The sequence below is a fragment of the Streptopelia decaocto genome, assembly GCF_964273445.1.
Source record: "Streptopelia decaocto genome assembly, chromosome: 6".
NCBI lineage: Eukaryota > Metazoa > Chordata > Aves > Columbiformes > Columbidae > Streptopelia > Streptopelia decaocto.
Genome location: NC_138660.1, coordinates 39026957 through 39048987, shown reverse-complemented (window position 1 = coordinate 39048987; position 22031 = coordinate 39026957). Strand labels below are relative to the sequence as shown.

Here is a 22031-nt window from a genome sequence, read left to right as displayed (position 1 = left end):
TAGTCAATCTTTTTAAATACACTGTAATTTCATGTTCATAGGACAAGCCTGCATGGTCCATACATATATATCTAAATTTATTTATAGAAAAATTTATTTCTTTTTTTTTTTCCATTCTTTCTAGTCCTTTCTTCAAGGTGTTATGCAGATTAAACTAACACTGACATCCAAACAAAAATATCTGAAATCTAGTCAACAACCAGTTTAGAGGAAGCAAAAACTTCTTATATGCAATTCATTTTCAGTTGTACTTTTTCTGCTCCTAATTCAGCAGTGGGCATTGCATCACAGTGCTGGAGTTCAGCTGTTCCAGCATTACACTCGACCTTTCAGTTCAGGCTCTAACACACACTTCCAAGCTGACAGGATCACATCAGCACTGCATTAGGAGATTGAAGAGAACAAGGTAAAAGCTTCCTTTGACTCAAAACTAAAGATCTCTGGTCTCCAGTGCAGAAAACAAATCAATTTGTATTCTGGTTAGTTATTAAATTCCCTGAGTGAGCTTAATGAGGGGAGTGGCAGCTAAAAGGAAGAAAACTATTAGGTAAGGAGTATTGACATGCTAAGAAATATCAGGAAATGAATAAGCAAAGTTTTAACTGCAAATATAGAAAAATAATACATAAGAATGAAACACTTCTACACATATTTGTACAACTAATCAAGCAAGAGGTTTGTAATCTATAGGTTTATGGAGAATAATCTCTCTTACTCTTTCCAAAGAATAACTCTGCATGGAAATTCAAATAGTCTTTCTAAGAGCTTTTCTCACAGAATCCATACTCCAATAAATTCAAGGATTTCTAGAATCTTGTGTGTATCTTGCCAAATAGTGTTAGATTTTGAGAGCTAGCCCGTGGTTTCTTTGAGGTCTAAAACCTTGGCAATTTGGATAGAAAGCTGTATCTTTTGAGTTCTGGGAACATTCATTTGTGCCACAAACAAAAGTGAAACATTAAGGCTGGATGACAACAAGTTTCCTTGCAACTGTTGTTTTTCCTGGACCTACAAGGAAAAACAACAAAACCCCTCCAACAACAACAGCAAAATAACAAACCACAAAACCAAACACCACCACAAAACCACCACAAGACCCAAACCAAACAAAAAACACAACCAAAACCAACCAACCAAACAACAAAAAAACAACACCTACAACCACACAAAACACAGCAAAGATTTGACACAGCTCGTGCAGGTCCAGACCTATGCAATATTTTCATTACTGAAATGAATGATGGAAAAGAGAATATATTAAATTGCAGAAATGGAAAACTATAGCTAAAGAACTAGCACAAAAAGAAAATGGAAAGCAATTATTATATAATTGTGATTTTCAGGAAACGATACAGCTGTAGCATGAATGACAAACTACACATCAATAATCCTCCTCTACTCTACACAGCATTCAGCAAACCACAGCTGAAATCTTGTATTCAGCCTTGGGCAATGCACCTAAACTGAATGTATGAAGAAGGTACAGAAAGGATAACCAGAAAAGCTCACTTGATTTGTGACAAAAGTCTAAATGAATAGTGATGACTTGCTTTCAGAAAACTGAGGGTGGGGACATCAAGGAGGAAAGTCTTTAACTGTATAAAAGGTAAAGAATCATGTCCACAGGGAGCAGGACAGAAAACAAGGTTAAATTGTAATGAGTAAGATTGATAGTAAACACCAGGAAAATCTTCTAAATGATAAGTGTGTAAAGTGAAACAGATTACAAGTGGAAGATGATGACTGGCAGAGGTCTCTGCCTAGTTCTAAATTTCAGTGTCTTTGCATGTGTATTTCTACAAAACTTAGATGTCAACAGCAAAATAACACTTAAAACTGTTATACTTTTTTCTCATCCTTGCTGAACAACAAGCCATAAAAGGCTCACAGTTTCTTGTCACTTAAGGTACTAATCTCAGAAGTACTGAATTATGTAGAGATCTTTTTCTCCAAACAAAACACTTTGTTTATGGAACAATTTGCAACGTGTGTCCCGCTCTGCTTTCCACCAGTGGTGGCCAAGGTGAAGGTTGAATCAAAACCAACAGTCCTCCACAGGTACTCTAAGCTCCTCTACACACAGATTTTATTATTTTTTGTGTTCATCATGCTATTCAACTACAAGTTTGAGGAAAAAACCCTCTGTTTTTTCTCCTTGGAACTACCTACCTTTTTTTTTTTTCTTCCCACTTGAATTATAATACCCCCTCTTGGAGGCACTAAGCATTGACAGCAGCTCAAGGATCATTGCATTAGCCTTCAAAGCCTTGTTCTTGTCTTGTTATTCACAACCATCATGCAATTGTCTTGAAGTGACTAAATAGCCATCTCCTATTTTCACAAAGCATGCCAATGATCTGACAGTGCCAGAACCTAAAACTTTTGATAGCAAACAACAGCTGCAGATAACAAACCCCCTGCTTTCTAAGGTTTCCTTGAAAGTTTTTTAAAATCTTGTTCTCAGCACGAACTGCTGAAGCACACAGCACATTCTCACTCTTACAATCTCGGAGATGTCCTTTCATCCCACCATGAGCAAAACATTATCCAGGCAAAGAAAAACTGAATGTCCATAAAACCAAAGGTGGCTGCCTCCACTGTCATACTCCTATCAAGAGTGGTCCCCTAACATGGCGAGACACTGGATTTCAACCTCCATTTATAGACTCAGAACTTAGGAATAAAAAGAGAATTTATAACCTTTGGAAGGAGGGGCAGGCTACTCAAGAGGAGTACAAGAATTCTGTGAAGTTATGCAGGAAGAGAAACAGAAGGGCCAAAGTCCAACTAGAGCTGAGCCTGGCTACCACTGCTAAAAGCAACAAGAAATGTTTCTATAAATATATCAGCAACAAAAGGAGGGCTAAGGAGAATCTCCATCCCCTGATGGATGCAGGGAGAAACATAGTGAGAGAAGATGAGGCAAAGGGTGAGCTACTGAATGCCTTCTTTGCCTCAGTCTTGAGTAGTCAGAACAGTTGTGCTCCAGATACACAGCCCTCTGAGCCAGAAGACAGGAATGGGGAGCAGAATGAAGCCCCAATAATCCAAGGGGAAATGGTTAGTGACCTGCTACACCACTTGGACACCCACAAGTCTATGGGGCCAGATGGGATACATCCAAGGGTGCTGAGGGAGCTGGCCGAGGTGATCACTAAGCCACTTTCCATTACCTATCAGCAATCCTGGCTAACTGGGGAGGTCCCAGTTGACTGGATTTGTCAAACATGACATCCATCTACAAGAAGGGCCAGAAGGAGGATCCAGGGACCTACAGACCTGTCAGTCTTACCTCGGTGCTGGGGAAGGCCATGAAGCAGATCATCCTGAGTGACATCACATGGCACATACAAGAAAACCATGCGATCAGGTCTAGTCAGCATGGGTTTATGAAAGGCAGGTCCTGTTTGACTAACCTGATCTCCTTCTACAACAAGGTGACCCACTTAGTAGATGAGGGAAAGGCTGTGGATGTTGTGTACTTAGACTTCAGTAAAACTTTTGACACCATATCCCACAGCATTCTCCTGGAGAAGCTGCAGCTCATGGCCTGGATGGGTGTATGCTGTGATGGATAATAACTGGCTGGAGGGCTGGGCCCAAAGAGTTGTGGTGAATGGAGTCAAAGCCAGGTGGCAACTGGTCACAAGTGGTGTTCCCTTGGGCTCAGTATTGGGGCCACTTCTGTTTAATCTCTTTATCAATGATCTGGATGAGGGGATTGAGTGCACCCTTAGTAAATTTGCAGATGACACAGAATTGGGTGGGAGTGTTGATCTGCTGGAAGGTAGGATGGCTATATATATAGGTAGCTATAAATTTTGAAATGTCTAGCATAATATTTGATCTTGTACTCCAGAAAAATTTATCCTTATGGATTTTTCACTAGAATATAAAGACAAATAGCATTTTGCTTTTTAAGACTGAAAGATGTCAAAAGGTTTCTAAAATTATAAAACTGTGCAAGTATAATGTAAAATCTGAAAATGTAGATATTCCCTGCCTTTGGATATTTGAATACCTCTCTAGCACGTCAACATGCAGTTAGCCATACCTGCATTGTCAGAGTGTCCAGGGAAGCCAGAGCACTTTCTAAACATGGCATGGCTTGTGCTAAGTCAGCATCACATTCATCTTTGATGGCTTTTGCAGCCATAGCCTGCTCATTTGCCACTGCTTCATCAGCTTTCACAACTTGTTCCGTTTTGGCTACTTCCAAAGATTCCTTTTCAATAACAGCCACCATCTCATCAACCTCCTTGCTAGCTTCCCGGAGTTGAGGTTGCAGAGCCTCCAGTTCAGCCTGCATCAAGGACACCTGAGATGCAGCAGATTCCAGTTTCTCCAAGCCAACTTCATATCTTCTTTTCATTTTCTTCACCTTACTGAAATAAATAAAACAGTAGCTCGCTATAAAGATATTTGATCAGTACTTGGTCACTTCATTCGTTGGAATCCATTCCCCAAATTTCTCACTACTCTGAACAAACAAACTCTGCCAATCTTGTTTGACCTGCTCAACAAGCAGTAAAACTAGCAGTGATTACTTGAGCTGTAGTCTTGAACAATGCCATTATGTATACTCAGAGATTTGGATAGAGAGAAATAAGTGATCACATAGAGAAAAACAAGTGATTGTTAAGCTTCTGCCTCTTTGCTGGCAGGAGCTACAAAACGAAGATGGCACAGGAGTAACAGAGAAGAAAAGGAGAGGGAGGAGATGGGGATACACTCATGAAGATTATGAGGTGAGGTGATGTTGAAAGAGGATTAACAGAATTGGGAAAAACATTTCAGCAGTAGAATGTGAATGACTCTGGGGACAGCCAACAGTGTCAGAATCAAGAAATTCCAAAGGCATTGGATCACTACATTCAAAACTGTATTCCTTTCTTCCTGAAATTTCTTGCTGTGTGCAGCGTTTCACACAGCCTGTTGATCAAATTATGCACTTGTCTTGGTTGTTATGGAAGTGTCGTATCTATGAGGAGGACAGAAAAGAAAAAGGAACTTTTCCTGAGCAGCCATGAGAACAGAACAGATGTGCACATGCACACAGAGCTCCTTTCTGCACAGCCACAGCACAGCTGAACCCTGCCAGCAAGCAAATGACACTCACCAACTTGGAAGATGGTTGCCCAGATGGCATCTTCCCTCCAGCCTCCAGAGAACCGCATGGTAAGGAGGCTGCATTATGGATATGATGCTACCACGGTAATTCATCAACATAGAGCAACATCAACAGGCATGTTAGTAGTGGTCTAATCCAAGTATCTTTTGAGAACACCAAGCACCAAGTCAGACCTTTTGCCCAATAAGAGGACATTTTATCCATCTACCATTCCATCAATTTAAATTAACTAAGAAGCATTCACTTGTTTTGTTCAGATTAGCTATAAGAGACAGAAAATACTATTTTTGGTGAGCTTGAGTTCCTCTAGAAAAGGCCACATTCTAAATCCTTACCTGCGCTTCTTTTCAAGTAGACTTTTAAAAGTGGAGATCAATTCCAAGTATGAAGTAGGTGTAACATAGTTGTGTCTCTGCATTTCTGCATGGTATAAGTCAGATAAAACGATGGTAGATGTATGGAAGCTTTTACACATGTCAATACACCCACTTCGAGTTTCTTCTGACATTTCTACATCTTCCAAGAAGCGAGAGGCCACAGCTTCTAATGCATCTTCAGGCCACGTCTAAAACAAATGAATAAATGCACTTCTCTTACCCAGTACTTCACACTCAATCTCAAAACATTTTTCAACAAATTATCTTTACTGCATGGATAAAATTACAGAGGCACAGAGGAATGACTTCAGATAATCAAACAGGGCAATAACAAAACTGAAAAGAATCACACTATTTAGAGATTCAGTTCAAGCCCTCTGTCTTATTTGATCTTACAGAAATACTGCTCCTAAAATAATATTTTTCATTTTCCCTATGTTCAGATGTGTGTGTAACTGTCTCTGCTCTTCCTCTTCAGAATAACCTTTAAAGATACAGTACTACATTTCAAAACTTGATGAAATTCAAGTTCCTCAGATTCTCGATATGATTAAATTCTACCTCTTCAGTATTCCAAGGTCTTTCGCACATAACAGATAGAATATGGTTTTATTGCAGAGCAGTGGGGAAAAAAAATACAGTGTTTTGCATCAAAAAATGTCTGTTTTTTTGATGAGTATTTCAGTTTCAAACTTTTTTGGCACCCTAGATACCAGTAGTCCTGCTAACAGAAGAAAACACTACATATTTAAATCTGTAACATCCACAGTGCTATATTAATGCAGTTAAGACTTGTATACCACAGTCAGAAGGTTATTTTCTTGATGATTTTGCATTCAGCCTGTACTAGCCTTTATTACAATCAGAAAGGTTCTAATGGTGTAAGCAATATGAAACATGGCACTAAGAAAATTTAGAATATCTTTCAGTGCTAACTTGACCAAAGAGAATTACTTGCTACAAAAGCGGCTGGAGTCATGTTTCTATTGCACTTCCGCTAGAGAACACGCTCAAGAAAAGTTTTGGTTTTACCTGAAACCAGTCCAGTGTGCAGCAGTTGACAAGAGCTGGGAATTTACGAAGGCGATTACGGAAAGCGTCTCCAACGGGACTCATTGCCAGGACTATATGAAGCTGATCTCTACAGCGATCAACAAACATGTTAAAAAGAGCTATAGCACTGCCGTCTGTCTGTTTGCTCCTGTCCCGCTGACGATCTACTTGACGCATTTGTTCACAAATCTCTTGTTTCTCATCTACTGCAAAGAGGTTGGGCACTTCGCCTGCATTTAGGAAGTTGTTAATGTCTTCTAAGAATGATTCTTTTTTAATCTGTGTATCTGTGAACAAGAAAACTCCTTGCGTTTCCCCTTCAGTGGATTTTCTTAGAATGACTTTTAAGTCTCTGTGCCACTCATTAACACCATAACTTTTCGTTATTTCCACCTGAAAAAGGTTGTATTCAGCCATGTGGGCTGCTAACCGAGTAAGAGATTGTCGACCACTCCCTCCAACACCAACAAGGAGGGCATGGCTGCGAGGCTGCTTCAGAATACGGGAAATTCTACAAATATGTTCTATAGCAAATCGGAACAAGACAAGCTTCATTGGTTTTTTGCTTATGTTATTAAACTCTTCAAGGTGACTCTCTACAACTAATCTCAGTTGATCCACATCACTTATCTCCCTGTATTTAGTGTCATCTCTCTTAGGGTCATGAAAATCACAAAACATTAAGCTACGTAAATCATCTTCTTCCACTCTGCCATCACCGTTGAAGTCCAGATGCTGGAAAAGTTCATAAAAGTCTTCATGTAAGTCAGTTTTCACTACTTCTTGGATAAATCCAACAAGCCAAGTCCGGTCAAAATTATCCACCAAGCGATCATAATACACTCTAAGAACCTGTAGAAGAAAAACATAATTATTTTAATAGTTGCTTCTGCTTTGGAATGTATACTTATTTTAAACAAGACAAAATAAATACAATTTTGAAAATGCCTTCAAAATAGAAAGTACCTGAAACTTCACTACACAGAAAGACCAAAATGGATACTTAGAATCAATTCAAACAGTTGAGCCCAGTAATATGACTTCTGAATTACAATGAAAATTCATACAGAAACACATATGCACACACATATATATTTATAAACATTACATAAATGCATAAAAGGCTGCTGCAAAGAGGAAGGGAACATGTTGGTCATTCCACTACAGCTAGATTGCCTGGAAGCCTGAACATCCTTTATCCATAGAGAACTGTAAGACATTTTCAATAAAAAAGCACTTCCAAATTAACCGTTGTTCCTTTCTTTAAGTGATCCCGATTTGGGGAAGGATGATGGACTGGATGATCACCAAAGGTCTCTTCTGTGGTCACTTTATGCTGATTTGATTCTATGAACTAGAGCTAAAAATTGAAAAGGTGACGATTGTCAATGACCTTGCTTTCTTTTAATCCAGGAAAAACACTCAAAGATCAGCTATCAGCTACATGGGGCTTTTTCCTTTTGTTTTTGAAAGGGATGTTTCACTTGAGCTCTTTCAGCCTGTCTATCTTAATATGATTGCAAGACAGACAGCATTTGCTGAAGACAGTAAACTCAATCATTTTTTCTAAAGGAAGCCCAGAAGAGAAACACAAACAAACAAAACCAACAAAGAACACCAAACAAAAAAAACCCAAACAACTGAAACAACAGAAAACAAAATCAACATAATCATGTGAAACTGAAGGTATCAACAGTCAATTTTTCTACTAAGATATGATCCATATTGTGAAAAAGTCTGATTTCTTCTGCCCATACACTATGCAAAATCCTTTCTCAGGAGCATGCTACCCATTCACAGCTATTGGCCAATAGGAGATGGCATCACAAAAGGATTAACAGACAAATCCACATCTTTTTCTTATTTATCATAAAAATAATTTCTTAGTATTAGGTAATTTACCTCATGAACCCAGAGACGTTTTATCACTCCTGCAGATTCCGTTGTTTCAGGCCTTGACAGGCAAACACCTTGAATAACACGTGAAAAGTCACGGAGATTGAACAAATAGTGAGATTTGGCTGGAGTAGGAAGCAGATTCTTCATAGCTTCTTTATAGAGTCGCATGGTTCCATTAACAATTTGTGGAGTCAGTGCTACATATTCTGATGGAAAGCTATAACTGAGAAGTTACAAAAGGTTGTAAGAACAGAATGATTCTTGCAGTTCCGTCATACTAGCATGTCAATTAATAAATAATAGTGCATATGTACACTGATTTACTTATAAGTTTGTGCCAATTTTTAAGTTGTGATTCTACTTTCTCACAGGTAGTTTTACAGATCTTAGTTCTCTCACTGGATTAACAGATTAACTCTGTAAATCAAATATGGTAACTGTGGCCCATTCTGACAATGTTGGCTATGTCAGACAGCTAATTATCCTCTTCTCCTCCCTCACTTTTATGACTAACAGCAGCACCAGGGGAATCAGGTCCAACATGCTTTGCTGTCTCCTGAGATCTTTCTCTCTCCAAGGGGCAGAAGCTGTCAAATCACAAACTTAGCCTAGAAACAGGGTATGAGCATCTTCTGGAGCTTAGCTGTCAGAATGGAGAGACAACGAAAGGTGAAGTTCTTTCCTAAAAGTGGAGTTAAAAATTATGCAGTAGTGAAATGCCAAATAAATAGTAAGCCTTTGCAAAGGCTACAGGAAATTTAAGAGTACTTTCCAGTTCTATTCTTTGAATCATGATTAACCAAATTCTATTCTTGTTTATTATACAAAGAATACTGTGTTACAGAAATATGTCAACTAAATGAATTAGCCTTGTCGAATCCAAACCTCTGTGAGAGACTTTGGAAAAAGATCTTTGAGCCCTGCTTCTGTGGAGTAATGAATAACTCAAAAGGCACAGAATAGAAAAGATTATAATTCCTTTTCAAGAGTAGTGTCCTACAAACGTATCTTGGAGACTTCCTACTACCATTATTGAAACACTGATTTTTGCCAATACACTGATGTCACTTACCATATTGTTAGATGCCAGTCTAAGATTCTAGAAAATATTGTGTACATGGAGTCGTCATCAAACTCATTAATAGTAATTGTATTGAAGTGTCGCAAGAATCGTGGTGTTACAGGGTTTCGACCACCACCTAGATATTAGAAAGCATCAACACATAAGAGAAAAACTCAAAAGAAAACAGGAAAAGCCTAGCCATTTGTTTCTAAAATTGATCTTTGATTCAGCTAGAAGGCTCACGCTTGGCATAAACCTAATGAAAGCAACCTGCAGCTCAGTGTCAATCTGCTCTCCTGTAACCAATGGTCTGTAAAATAAAGATTGATATCATTCAGTTGCAGATAGATAGATTTGACACTATGTTAAAACTATGCTTCTGTTATAAAAGAAAACTTTAAACCCACGGTCTTGATATTCAAAGCATCCCAGTCAAAGAAACCTCTACAAGTTATGCTGTATACTTTATTCCATGTAAATTTTCTCCCAGTTCTAGAGTTAGTAGTTTTTATGACTAGATTGTGATCTGGACAATGAAGCTATGTGTAGAAATAAGGGGACATAAACCAGAAATTTATTGGATACTTTCTCCTTCTGTTCAGAATTCAGGGCTAAGCTGCTGCACAGTGTGTTCAACCTTCTTACAGCAGCAGATAAAAAAAAGTAGCTGAAAAGTGGGCAATCTACTATATCATCCCTAACTCCAGGGGCATAGCAAAGTGCAACCCAATTAGCATGGTAAGTTCCTTTAAAAAATGTGACTTCATAGGTCAGTTATGACCCTACACTAAGGAAACTAAAATACTCCTGGCCTGAAGCCGTTTCCCATTCAGCCACCTGAGACTGCAGCAGAACTAGTGATTGTCTGTATTTAACTGCATATGCATTAATAGTGTCTGCTGAGAAATCTCAGTGTTTCATGCTGAATAGGCCAGTTCATCCTGTCTCTTTCTACCCCAACTAAGGTCATCTCTCAGACACAGCAGTTCACAAATGCTATTGAAGTTTACATGTGTATAGACAGTAAAATTACGCAAGCAATTGGGATATAAACATGAATTTTACCCAAAAGATTATCACTTCCAACTATAAAATCTGTGCCTAACTTGAACAAAATAGCTTTCAGTGTTCTTTAAATAGCTTTGTATTTGCTTCAATAGCTCTGTTCAGACATACAGATTTCAGATCTTAATTTCTTATTAGGAGAAAAAAAATATATACACAGGCTGGAAAGGAGAATATAATTTTGTGAGTCCTGGAAGTAGCCTCCTGGACAAAGCTACTAAAGTAAGTTCTTCAGACTGAAGCTGAATTGCAATATTTGACACAGATAGTTAGGACCTTAACTTGTACATTTGATCAGTCCATTTTTCACTCTTCACCCAGAAGAGAACTCAAACAAAATCAGCTACAAACTTCTCCTTAGAAAGGAAAACACACAATTTTAGAGCAGCTGAAAGTCACTTCTGCACTATCACCCTGGAACAGGAACATCATATGAAGGGACATTTTAGATGTTTCTGATGTAAAAAAACCCCAAACATAGTACAAGTAATGACTTCACCTAAGCTTTAGGAAAAATGAAGATGTACAATTTTAAAATTCTTTCACAGTTTCCTTCTGTGCGGCTATTCCACAGACCGATCAAGCGCTTTGAGCTGTGGATGAACACTACCCCCAGTTTACAATGATGGCCAGAAGCAGTTTTGCTTCTTTAGGAAACCAGGCAGGTGAAACAGCAACAGAGTCCTGTCCCATGGGCATGTGTCACCATTCCAAACAAAGGTAGCATCAGTGGAGAAGGTTCACTGGCACCTTTGAGTGTGTGTGTATGTCTGTGCAAACAACCCTACAAAAGCAGGAACAAGAAGCAAAGCACCAATCATAGCCTGATGAAACACTGTAAATGCGTTCAGCTATGACAAATTTTTAGGGGCTATGTCAGAGATGAAGCTCTGAATAATTCTGTGAGAAGAAATTCTGTTACACAACTCCTGCTGTAGTGAAGGAAATAGGTTGTATAGATTCTTTAAAAGCAAACACAACAGCATCAAAGAAACACTAATTCCTCACTTTTAACTGATCAAATATGCCAGACCCCAATATTTTTTTTTAACTCAACAGCTCATACAGTCAATGTGTGTGCAGGCTATCAGAAATATAACGACTGCTTTACATCATATGCTTTACTTTTTTTCTTTTTTCTTTTTTTTTTTCTTTATTTTAGCCAAGTAAAGTAAGGTTTACCAGCTTAAGAATGTCACTTAGTGCTATTCAGCGAGGTTTTGAAGAAGAATAAAATTAGCTGAAGGCCAATGGAAGGTCTCATAAATCCAAAGGGATTTCATCAATACTTTGTAGATACATTCTGTCTTCCTGAAAAGCACCCTTTTTCCTGACAGGCTCATGTAGTCTCTCTGCTGCTCCTCAACCACTCTAACTAGGAGAGTGCTCTTCATGCTGCCTGCAAGGCAAGGGTTCCTTGCATCCTATCTGCCACCATAAAGACCCACATTGTAAAACTATGCATGGAAAAGCATTCAGCATTTGGAAACCAAAGAAAAAGGACATCATACCCATCCCATCATACCCATACCCAAAAAGGGCATCATACCCATACCTCACCTGGTGGTCCCATTGCACATACAAGCTGAATATCGACAAGTTTAATCATTGAGCAGTCTTTCAGGTCATACCAATTCCAGTGATCCAACCACTGCCGGAGTAACTCAACAGGTGGTTGAGCACCATACACCTCTCGTGCTGGCATATTCACATCATCTACAAACACAATCTGAAAACAAACAAACAAACAAACAAACAAAAAACAACCCACAACAAAAAAACCAACAACAACAACAAAAAAAAAAACCAACAAGGATTTTGCATGCATTTATTTTACTGAATATATGCCACCATTTTGCTTTTTTCTGCCTGCTCATCAGTTCACTCCCACTAAAACTGATAAAAGTAATACACATAAATACACAGTTTTGCAAAGAGGTTCTAAGCTCTGAGTGGAATTGCTGCTGGGTTAAATAAAAGTCAAACTTAGGAAGTAACTGCACCACTCTAAAGCCATTTCAAAGCATACCTAGAGAGGAGAGAAACATTGTGCTTCTCCTCTTATTTCTAAGTGTATTTAGTGAAAGATGGTAAACTAATACTCAGGAAGACCCACAAAAATCTAAAACTTTAGTAAGACTAATGTTCTGGTTTTTAATCTGCCAAATATTACATATTTCTCAGCACTGCTGTTCCTAAAGTATGGGCCACTGCTGATCACAAACCACCTTCACACAACTAACTCATGCAACCGATGCAAGTTCTAGAAACACATTTATGCTTTTTATCCCCCTTTGTTCTAATTTTCTAACTGATACAGGGTAGAATTTGGTCCAAAGAAAAACAGGTTAAATCATAGGCCTTGTCAAGCACTGCAGTTTGTGCCATGTACTGAAATAGCTTGAGGTGTTCTTGACTAATACACATCAGACAAAATTTATCCCTTCAAAGTACATTTACATCTTTAAGACTGGACTAAAATACATCTTTAAAAGAATAGCTTGGAGGAGGAGGCAGGGGAAGACTTTAAATTATTTTAACTTTAAATGGACTTCTAACATTAATACATTTTGCTCTTGATAAGAAGCATTTCTTAAATAATAGCTAGGAAATACTGACAATAAGAAAAAAACAAGGTTGCAGATAAAAAAAGTCTACAGGCATCCTAAAAGTACCAGTATTATATCACACACATCTATCACTGCATTTTAAACATAACAGTTTTCAAATTTTCACTAAAAGCTAAATTTTTCCATCATCTGGATTGAAAAGAAAAAAAAAAAGATATAATGGAAATTCCTTAGATTTCAATTTTCAGTCTCATTGCAACTGTTCTAGACAGGGGAAAAAAGGATTTGCTTGCTGGAGGGAAAGAAAAAAAGGTCTACTCTAATCTTCTCAAACTTCTCAGTTCCATTGATCCTGAAGGGCTGGGCAGTCACAACAACATAAAAGATTCAAATCTCCTTCAATGCTTCCAATATCATTGAACTATCCCACTTGGAAGGAACCTTGGAGTTCACCTGGTACAATCTCATGCTCAAAGGTGGTTTCTCAACACTGATTTCATACCAGAAACAAGCTCACTGTGGCAGCTGCACTCCCCTCCTCTCTGAGAACTGCTGTGGCAGTTGTACATCTCCCTTTTCCTCAATGGGGCAGTTAATGGCTCTTTTGTGGGCCCCAGGGTTGGTTGACAGGGTCGGTAGCAGAGGAGGAGGAGCCCAGAGAAGCCGAGAAGCTTCTGGAATGCCCACAGGCAGATATGATCAGACTATAAAACGGGGTTCCTGCCAAAGATTCCCTTTGTGCGGTCTTCTTGGAGCAGCAGGTCTGTGCCAAAGCCCTCCCCTTAGGCGGGAATGCCACCTAAGGAAATTTCCCAGGATTGGGAGCACCTCACCTCCTTGTTTGGACGAGTGATAATTTAAGTCCTTGCCAACCAGGCAAGTGTAGTCCTTGCCTAACCAGGTGAGTGTAGTATCTGGGGCAGAGGGCTCTGGCTTTGTTCCCTGTGAGTGCATGCGTACACACTGTGGATCCTCATTATTCTCATTTGCTGCACCCCAATAATCTCCTCAACTGATATCCGAACCTTTATCTTACATTATCGGAGTGCTAACTAATTGTATAAACCCTATTTTGGTCAGTTCATTGGCTGCTTTTCTGGCCAGAATAAAGTCTGTTTTGGAACTTGTTTTGCTGCCTAAAACTGACTTTGGGGTCCCTCCGTGACACTCATCCACACAGAACTCTCAATAACATCACAAAGTATGGAGGGGGAAATATGACAATGCTGTACGCAGTTATTCATACCAGAGCTAATATCACATTTTCTTTTGTTGATTACAACAAGATGTATACTACTGGGCAAAGGGAGAAAGAAGAAGAGAAATGTGAGGATCTAAATTAGAAGAATTAGAGTTCTGACAGCTTATTTCCAATTGAGCATCCTTTCCTGATATCATCCATAATCAGCTGAGAAAATAATTCATTTACATATTTGTTTGCATTTAAGCACTTCTTTACATGCAGAAATCTATCAGTTACCATTCTTTTCCCGAGAGGAGGTCCAAAAATTCCTCTTCTCCTTTTGTCCAGCTTGGACATTATAATATCCTGAATCTGAGCAGCTGTAGTTTGTGCTGAAAAGTTAATGAGCAGTGGCTTGTAGACTTCTTTATTCAAATGATTTAAAAGAAAATTCTGGAGGGATTGTGAAGAGGAGAAAGTTAAACTATGTACAGATTTTATAGCCCTTTAGCAAACAGCAAACAGACAGACATTTTGGTACCATATTTATTTCATTTAAAATTATAAAATAGTAATTAGTCTCTAAGAGAACTCTAATAATCATATTGCATCAGATAAACCAACATCCTTGAGTAATTAGAACACAATAATCAACTTAATTTGTCAGATAAAATCTTCTACTTCCAATATAGACATTTTCACATTTTCTGAAAAAAAGTCTACCTAATGTATTTAGTATGTTAATCTTTTGTACACACACTAACTTATAGTACTAATTAGAGTTGATAAATATTGCCTGTACTAATCCAGGCCCAAAGCTGCAAAAGTATCCATGGGTCCCAATATTTACACCTAGTTTTGAAGAGTGTCCAAGAATATTTCCTTTGAAGGGCATAGCAAGACTATCTAAAGACAAGCTTTACCAGAATGATTGGTAGTATTTCATAACGCTCACAACCTTCCCCAGACCCTGATGTGAGCTGCAAGTTCACCTCTGGGGAAATCTGATTCCCAGGCAGCACATTTCCAGAGAGAAAGAAGGGGACTCCTTTCTTACCCCCAGCTGAGCACCCCCAGGAGAATACCCCCTTCCATCCTGCCAGCACTTGCTCCAGAGCATTAGTGCACATCAAGCAATGACTCCAATATGACCAGTCCCAGCACTGACAACAGCCTTGGGACCTTCCAGACCAAATCGGCTGTTGGTTCATCTCCAGTCTTGGAGGAAAAATCTGAGCTGTTGCACAAATGTGTAACAATGACAACTTAGAGAAACTATAGAGCATTGGTACTCAATGGCTATATTTCTTTGCTTGTTTTGATCAGTTCTCAAGTCCCAAGAAATATCATATTCTTAACTAGCACGCCAGAAATGAACCAGGCAGTAGAAACTAGTCATATTCTTCATTAAAAACAGATGCTTTCCTTATGATTTCTAATATTTCTGACATCAATATTCCAGGAACAGTCTTTGATAAACAGATCTCTTTAGTCTTATATTTATTTCCTTCAAAATCATTTCAGAAAACTTAAAAAAAACCCCAAACTACACTAAACAAGCCTTAGTCAGTAAGTTCACAGTTTTTAATCACACAAAAGGAAGGAAAGATAACAGATTCAAGAGCATGAAGCCAAATTTATTTAATCTGCTTACAGCACGAACATTCCATTGGCACAGCTCCATTGCCTGTCAGGCTTTAATAGTCTCCCAGAAATATGATGATATCAGGATTTAATCCATAGTCTAATACCTGTCAGGTCTGTCTGAAGAATTAAAATTTATCTAAAATTTTTAATCTAAACCATTATAATAATTTTCTACATTACCCATCTTGTTATTTTAATAACTATATGACAAAATTAAAATGAACATAGTATCACTTAGTGACTGAAGAGGAAAATGGAAAAGGAAATGGTCTGTCCCAAAATAACAATGATTCAATTATTTTATTATTCACTATCATGTGTCATCAGGCACACTCAGAATTAAATGTATCTTGCCTCTTTCAATATAAAAATGCACACCGGTAACTTAAAAAACCGTTGTCAATTATTTGTTTTCAGTGCTCAGTGCTCATCTGATTTATTCAATAGTATTCAAATCATATTCAAAAACAAAATTTATCATTCTCTTACAAGATTATGGTACACACCAGTATAAAGATATGGAAAGGTAATGGACAAAATATGACCCAGTTAGATATCTAACTTTGGGGCACAACAGCTTGCTTTTGAAGAAGAGCACTTTTGCACATCAGAACCCAGGGATTCAGATCAGCCCCCAGAACATGAGGTACATAACAATTGCCTGGGTGAAATCTGACTTGGGGCACTTGTCTCCTGTTCCAGAGGATTCTGCCATAGATGGGGACAGAATCCATCCTCCAGAGCTGCTCTTTGCCTGCATTTACTGCCAGGGTTTAAAGGTCTGCAAGTAGAGCAGAGCTGCTACAATAAACAAACAAACAAAGAACCACAAAACCAAACAACCAACAATTAAAAAAAAATCCAAACACAAAACCAAAAACCCCAAACCACCACTTTTTGCTATGCAACTGCATTTTTAGTTGCCCATAAATACATTTCATAATACTCAAAATTTCAGGTCTCATTTTACTTTTTTAAAAGAAGTTAGGAAATTATTCCTTATCTGAGCCTTTTATATCTTATGTCAGTATTAAAAGTACTTACAGTAATATAGCTACTTTTTCCAGTTCCTGTTGGCCCCACAAATATAGAAGGTTTTTGATGTACTGTCAACAAGTCCATCAATGCCATATATCGAACAGTATCCAGAGTTGGCACAATTATTTCATTAAACATCATCTCTCCTGGTATAGAAGGAGCTGATTTGAGTGTTTCTATCCAGGGTTCCCAAATTCCTGCTCCCTATTTTAATTTAGAGGAAAGCCATATATTTAGAATCAACAGGGAAAAGCAGCATAGAACCAATGGAAAAAGAAAAATCAAAATTCTGTGACTTAACAGATGGGGTTAGCAACCAATTTTTACAAGGATTAAAGAAGAATTTCATAGTCTCGTATCAGAATGCAGTGCTTTCAGTTGAGAGTACTTAGAAAAAAAACAAAGCCTGTGCCTGAAGCATGCAGCTACTGAAAGACAAGGACTTTACCTTGCCTTTTATATCTGTACACACTGTATGCACATATATATATAAAATGGAAAAATACGTATATTTATATACAAATTATATATGGTAGATAAATATGTAATCAAATAGAAAATTACTGTATAAATTTAATCACTGAAACTAAAAAAGTACAGTCAGGCTTTTCACGGACTTATTAAGAATAAATACTTCCAAATGATGGAATTTGAAGGCAGATTAAATTTAGTGCTGAAGCTCCACAGCAAAGCTTTCTCTTTTTTATCAGGCTACTACAGGAGTCTTAAAAGTCTCCAGTAGTAAACTAGTATCAGGAGATTTTAAAAAAATTGAAAGTAGCCCTGAAAAAACTGTATGCTCTAAGCTATTAAAAACCAAACCAACAGAAAAACCTCACCACTACTATCTTGAGATAAAAATCATATGAAATTTCTAGAGATTGTTCTCTCCTTAAGTCTTTCTTAGAGGGAACATATTCCCACCCCTGAGCAGAAAGGCCCCTTTACTGTAAGAACATGTTTTTATGGATTGTGGTCAGAAGACATAAGCCTTTACTGCGGATTGACATCTCAGCCACATTCCTTGACAAAATGCAGGAATCATGCATGAGCTGAAATCTAGACTGAAGTAATTCTCATTGCACTGCAACAGGACTCCCCAGGAATGACAAGCTCAAAAAAATAAAAAAAAAGCAGGGCGAAACACATTTATTTTATCTGGGAGTCTCTGGAGCCTACTAGATCCAGAGTGAGAAGTTTTGTTCTCCACTGGGAGAGCTGCATCATGGATTCACATCTTAATCCCAGGACAAAAGGGACACAGAAAGAGGCAGAGAAGTAGTTTCCTACAGTAATGAAAGAACTATGGCCTAAAGCATATCCAGGGCTTCCTCAACCAAAGAAAACAGATGAAACCCAAAATAAAATACTCTTGTAAGAAATCAAGAATAAAAAAATAACTGCAAAAAAATAACTGGCTGACATTTTCTGTAAACTCGTTCAGACACGACAGGCAATTATTCTGGTAGCCAAAAAGCCACGCTTTGGTAGTCCAGGTCCCAGACAGAATGCTGGACCAGTGCTAGCTTGCAAGGAGGGATGTCTGGCCTAGTCAGTGAGAAAAGCAGCAGGCAGCAGAAACAAATTTACAATAACAATGCACACCTTGTAGCATTCATAAAAGATTACTTCAAAATGGAAATCCATGTCTTGCAGTCCTCACCTCTTTGACAAACCGATAATCATAAATTGTTCCTTCTGTTGGAAATGGGGTTGTGAACATTTTTGAAGGCTGTTGATCAAAACCGCTCAACAACTGGTATCGTGCTCTTGTCTCCTCACTAATGGATCCAGCAAGGATTTCTCGCACAACTTTGTCAAATTTCAGTCGATCGTCATCTTTACAGCTCGCTCCTAGGGACCATGTCAGTGAAAACAAAAAAATACCCTAGAGGTGGGAAAAAACAAAAGGTAACTTCAGTACATGCATTTACAAAGTTCTTGCTCATTGAAGTAAAAGAAAACTTGGCCACAAATCACAGTAGAATTACACTGGACCAACTTGATTTTATGTCTCTAGTACAGAATCATGCTGCTGGTAAAACAGAACAGCATTTGATATTAACTATCAGCATTTGATCACCTTTGTCGTGCAGCAAAATGCCTGACCTGCTCAGCACAGAGCCCTTACGTTGAGAAAACACAGGTTGCTTTTTATTTCAGAACAATTTAGGCTAGCTTTCTGTTATGCAAAGGCCTATCTTATACACTGATGGCTATGTCTGTTAACAGGGCTTTCCTTGAATTGCAATCTTAGGTAGCATTGATCTAACTAGGAATAAACTGAGACACTAGAAACTGGGGAATCATACCCAATTTTGGCTGGTTTGTCTAAAATTAATTAAATCTATGTCAAGACATCAAACACGTCAGACTCAATTACATATCAATTATAAAGAAGATAATAGTATTCTCCTCAATGGACATTACAAAATATGTATTCTAATGACAAAATACAGGTTTTATTGCTTGTGAAGTCAATTTCCCTAAAGCCTGATTTGGAATTCCTTATTCTGCATGTTAAACTGCCTACCTCAAGCCAAGAGAAAATGTCCTGGTCATCCATAGCTTTAACTTTGGCTTCATCAGCAAATTCATCCATCATACAGTCCATCAGGTTCATTAGTGATCGAACTAAATTTGTATCTGTAGTAGGAGACAGTTCCTGAAAAGAAAGAAGAAATACTCTCAGCTGCAGGTGTGTTTTATGCACTGAGAAGAGACTACTAAACAGTGACATTTTTCCTCACCATGAAGAAAAAAAAAAAACTGTAGGATAAATGTGTCTAAAATACATTCAGAAGCACGTTCAACAATACATACAGAAACCTTGCTCACAGCCTTCTCCTTAAAAGCTGTTTTAAAATACTAATAAATATAAATTAATATGGTGCCAATAAAACAATTTGTTCCTTTGGCACTTGGAAATGCAAAAAATTCATACACTCTCAGTTTCTCAGAAAAGTTCTTTATCCTACCTTTGTGTATTTCCGGATAAACTCAAGACAGAGTGGAACCACTCTGTCAAAAAGGCCTGTTATAAATTCCTTATGCACAGAGCTGACTCCTGAATGCATTGTATTTAGCCAAGACATCACTAATGGTCTCCAGCCCAACCTATTGGGCTCCATATAGACCATACCACATCTTGACACCTAAAAATAAAGAAACAGGTTCATATTATCTTATGTGAGTTCCAAAGTTTTTTTCTTACCTACAAGAAGTTAAAAGAACATTCAGCGGTAGAGCATACAGCTTGTGGGATGATCAGAAGCTGGTAGAAAGCATACAGTGTGGTTCTGTTTCATATAACTTCTATGCAAAAATTCCTTCCCAGCACGACTATGCAGATATTTTATTACATTTACATCACCATCTGAAACTATTCATATTGAAGAGAAAATATTTACATTCCATAAAGTGCCACCAGAAAAAATAGGTGCCAGAAATGCAGTGATTATTTGTTTTATGGGAATTTATATGGCAAATTAAAGATTTGCACATGAATGATTTTCTTTTTCTTGACAGGCATGTGACTCTGGACAGTTACAGGGTCTTCTGTATATGGAATTTACATTACATATAGAAATATGTCATTTTTCACATCATATTGTAAGATTATGAAACATTTAGATAAGAAAAATCAAGCTACAATGTTCCAAATTTTAAACATAAATTAAAGAAACTCAAACTTGTAATTACTTTTCTCAGCTAAGTGTCTTTTTAAAAAATTAGAATATATATCACAATAATCAGAGACATTTGTAACCAGTCTTTCAAAGACTGGCACTTACAGTAGCAGGAGAAGCAACTTCTAAATCCATTGGTTCAAAAATAAGGCTCATTTGCTGGGACATTGTTATGATCTCTCCACTCATAAGGCACAACTTCTTATTATCGTCAAGAACAGTGTTCATATTCTCAATCCACACTGCATCCACTGGCCCATCAAAAATCAGCCATTTCCTGTCTGGAGTCTGGTTTGCAGAAGACAGTTTTAGTCAAACATTTGCAACGTATTTTATAACCTTTACTGTAAAATTAATGTTATAGACCTAAAGTTATTTTCCACAAAATAAAATTGAAAATACTCGGAGTACAGAGTTGCAATCACAAGCAGTTTCTGATATCACAAGCTATATTCACAATTTAGGTTTAGAACTTCAAAGCATATACTGTAGTTAACTGTAGAAAGTTAACATCTTTGACTGGTTTATTTCAGTTGTACTTACAATGCAGTACATTCCTTCTGTCAGACTGCAACATATTCAAATATTTTGACTTACAACACAGTGAGACTCTTAATATAACAAGTTCCTACTCCTCAGTAATACCTACTGCACACTTACCATGGAAGTCAACAGAACTCTTTTAAGGAATATGGTAACACCTAAATGTAATAGGTCTGTTTGTTTGGGTTTTTTTTACAGTATAAGTAAATAGTCACAGATATTAATCATATTTCTTACAGGAAAATACAAAGCAGTTGTGCAGTTCTGCAAATGTTAATAGAGACAGTGAACTTTGCACTGATCAACTTCAATATACTATCAATTTATTTAAGTTTATAGGGGCAAAGAGTAAGACACTGCAAAACAGAAAGTCTCTGTCAGGTACATGCATCTTTTCTTATACATAGTGAAAATATTTCAATGGACTTTAATGGAAGGTCAGCCAGAAGCCACACTCAGACAGCAGTTTCTTCCAAAAGAAACATCAAAATGCCCATATACACAGAAACCAAAAATTTGGGACATAATCAGACAAAACAAGGAATGAAAAGAAGGTAGAAAGATTGAATATTAATTTATTTATAAACAAAAAAACCCTTTAGCTTCATGTAAGGACATCTGAAACACAAAGCTGAATTCACCAGCATCCAAAAAGCACTTTGCAGGGAGCATCCTACAATCAAGGCAAACTGCCGCCTCTGCATTCACATGATTAAGTACATGAATCCTACAGAACAGCTGCACACACATCACAGAATTAAAATCTAAAATGT

General features: G+C 37.7%; 1 protein-coding gene across 1 annotated transcript in view; it reads right to left on the bottom strand.

The window, feature by feature from the left end:
* The window catches only part of DNAH7 (dynein axonemal heavy chain 7), a gene marked incomplete at both ends in the record, with an annotated part of 98012 nt that overhangs the window by 29468 nt on the left and 46513 nt on the right, over window positions 1-22031 (bottom strand). Inside the window, 12 exons of the mRNA XM_082055980.1 lie at window positions 4055-4385; window positions 5467-5696; window positions 6541-7413; window positions 8464-8683; window positions 9533-9659; window positions 12149-12317; window positions 14639-14794; window positions 17033-17230; window positions 18690-18914; window positions 19560-19691; window positions 20005-20181; window positions 20821-21003. Of these exons, the coding sequence (XP_081912106.1) occupies window positions 4055-4385; window positions 5467-5696; window positions 6541-7413; window positions 8464-8683; window positions 9533-9659; window positions 12149-12317; window positions 14639-14794; window positions 17033-17230; window positions 18690-18914; window positions 19560-19691; window positions 20005-20181; window positions 20821-21003 (3021 nt within the window). The remainder of the gene's footprint in view (window positions 1-4054; window positions 4386-5466; window positions 5697-6540; window positions 7414-8463; window positions 8684-9532; window positions 9660-12148; window positions 12318-14638; window positions 14795-17032; window positions 17231-18689; window positions 18915-19559; window positions 19692-20004; window positions 20182-20820; window positions 21004-22031) is intronic.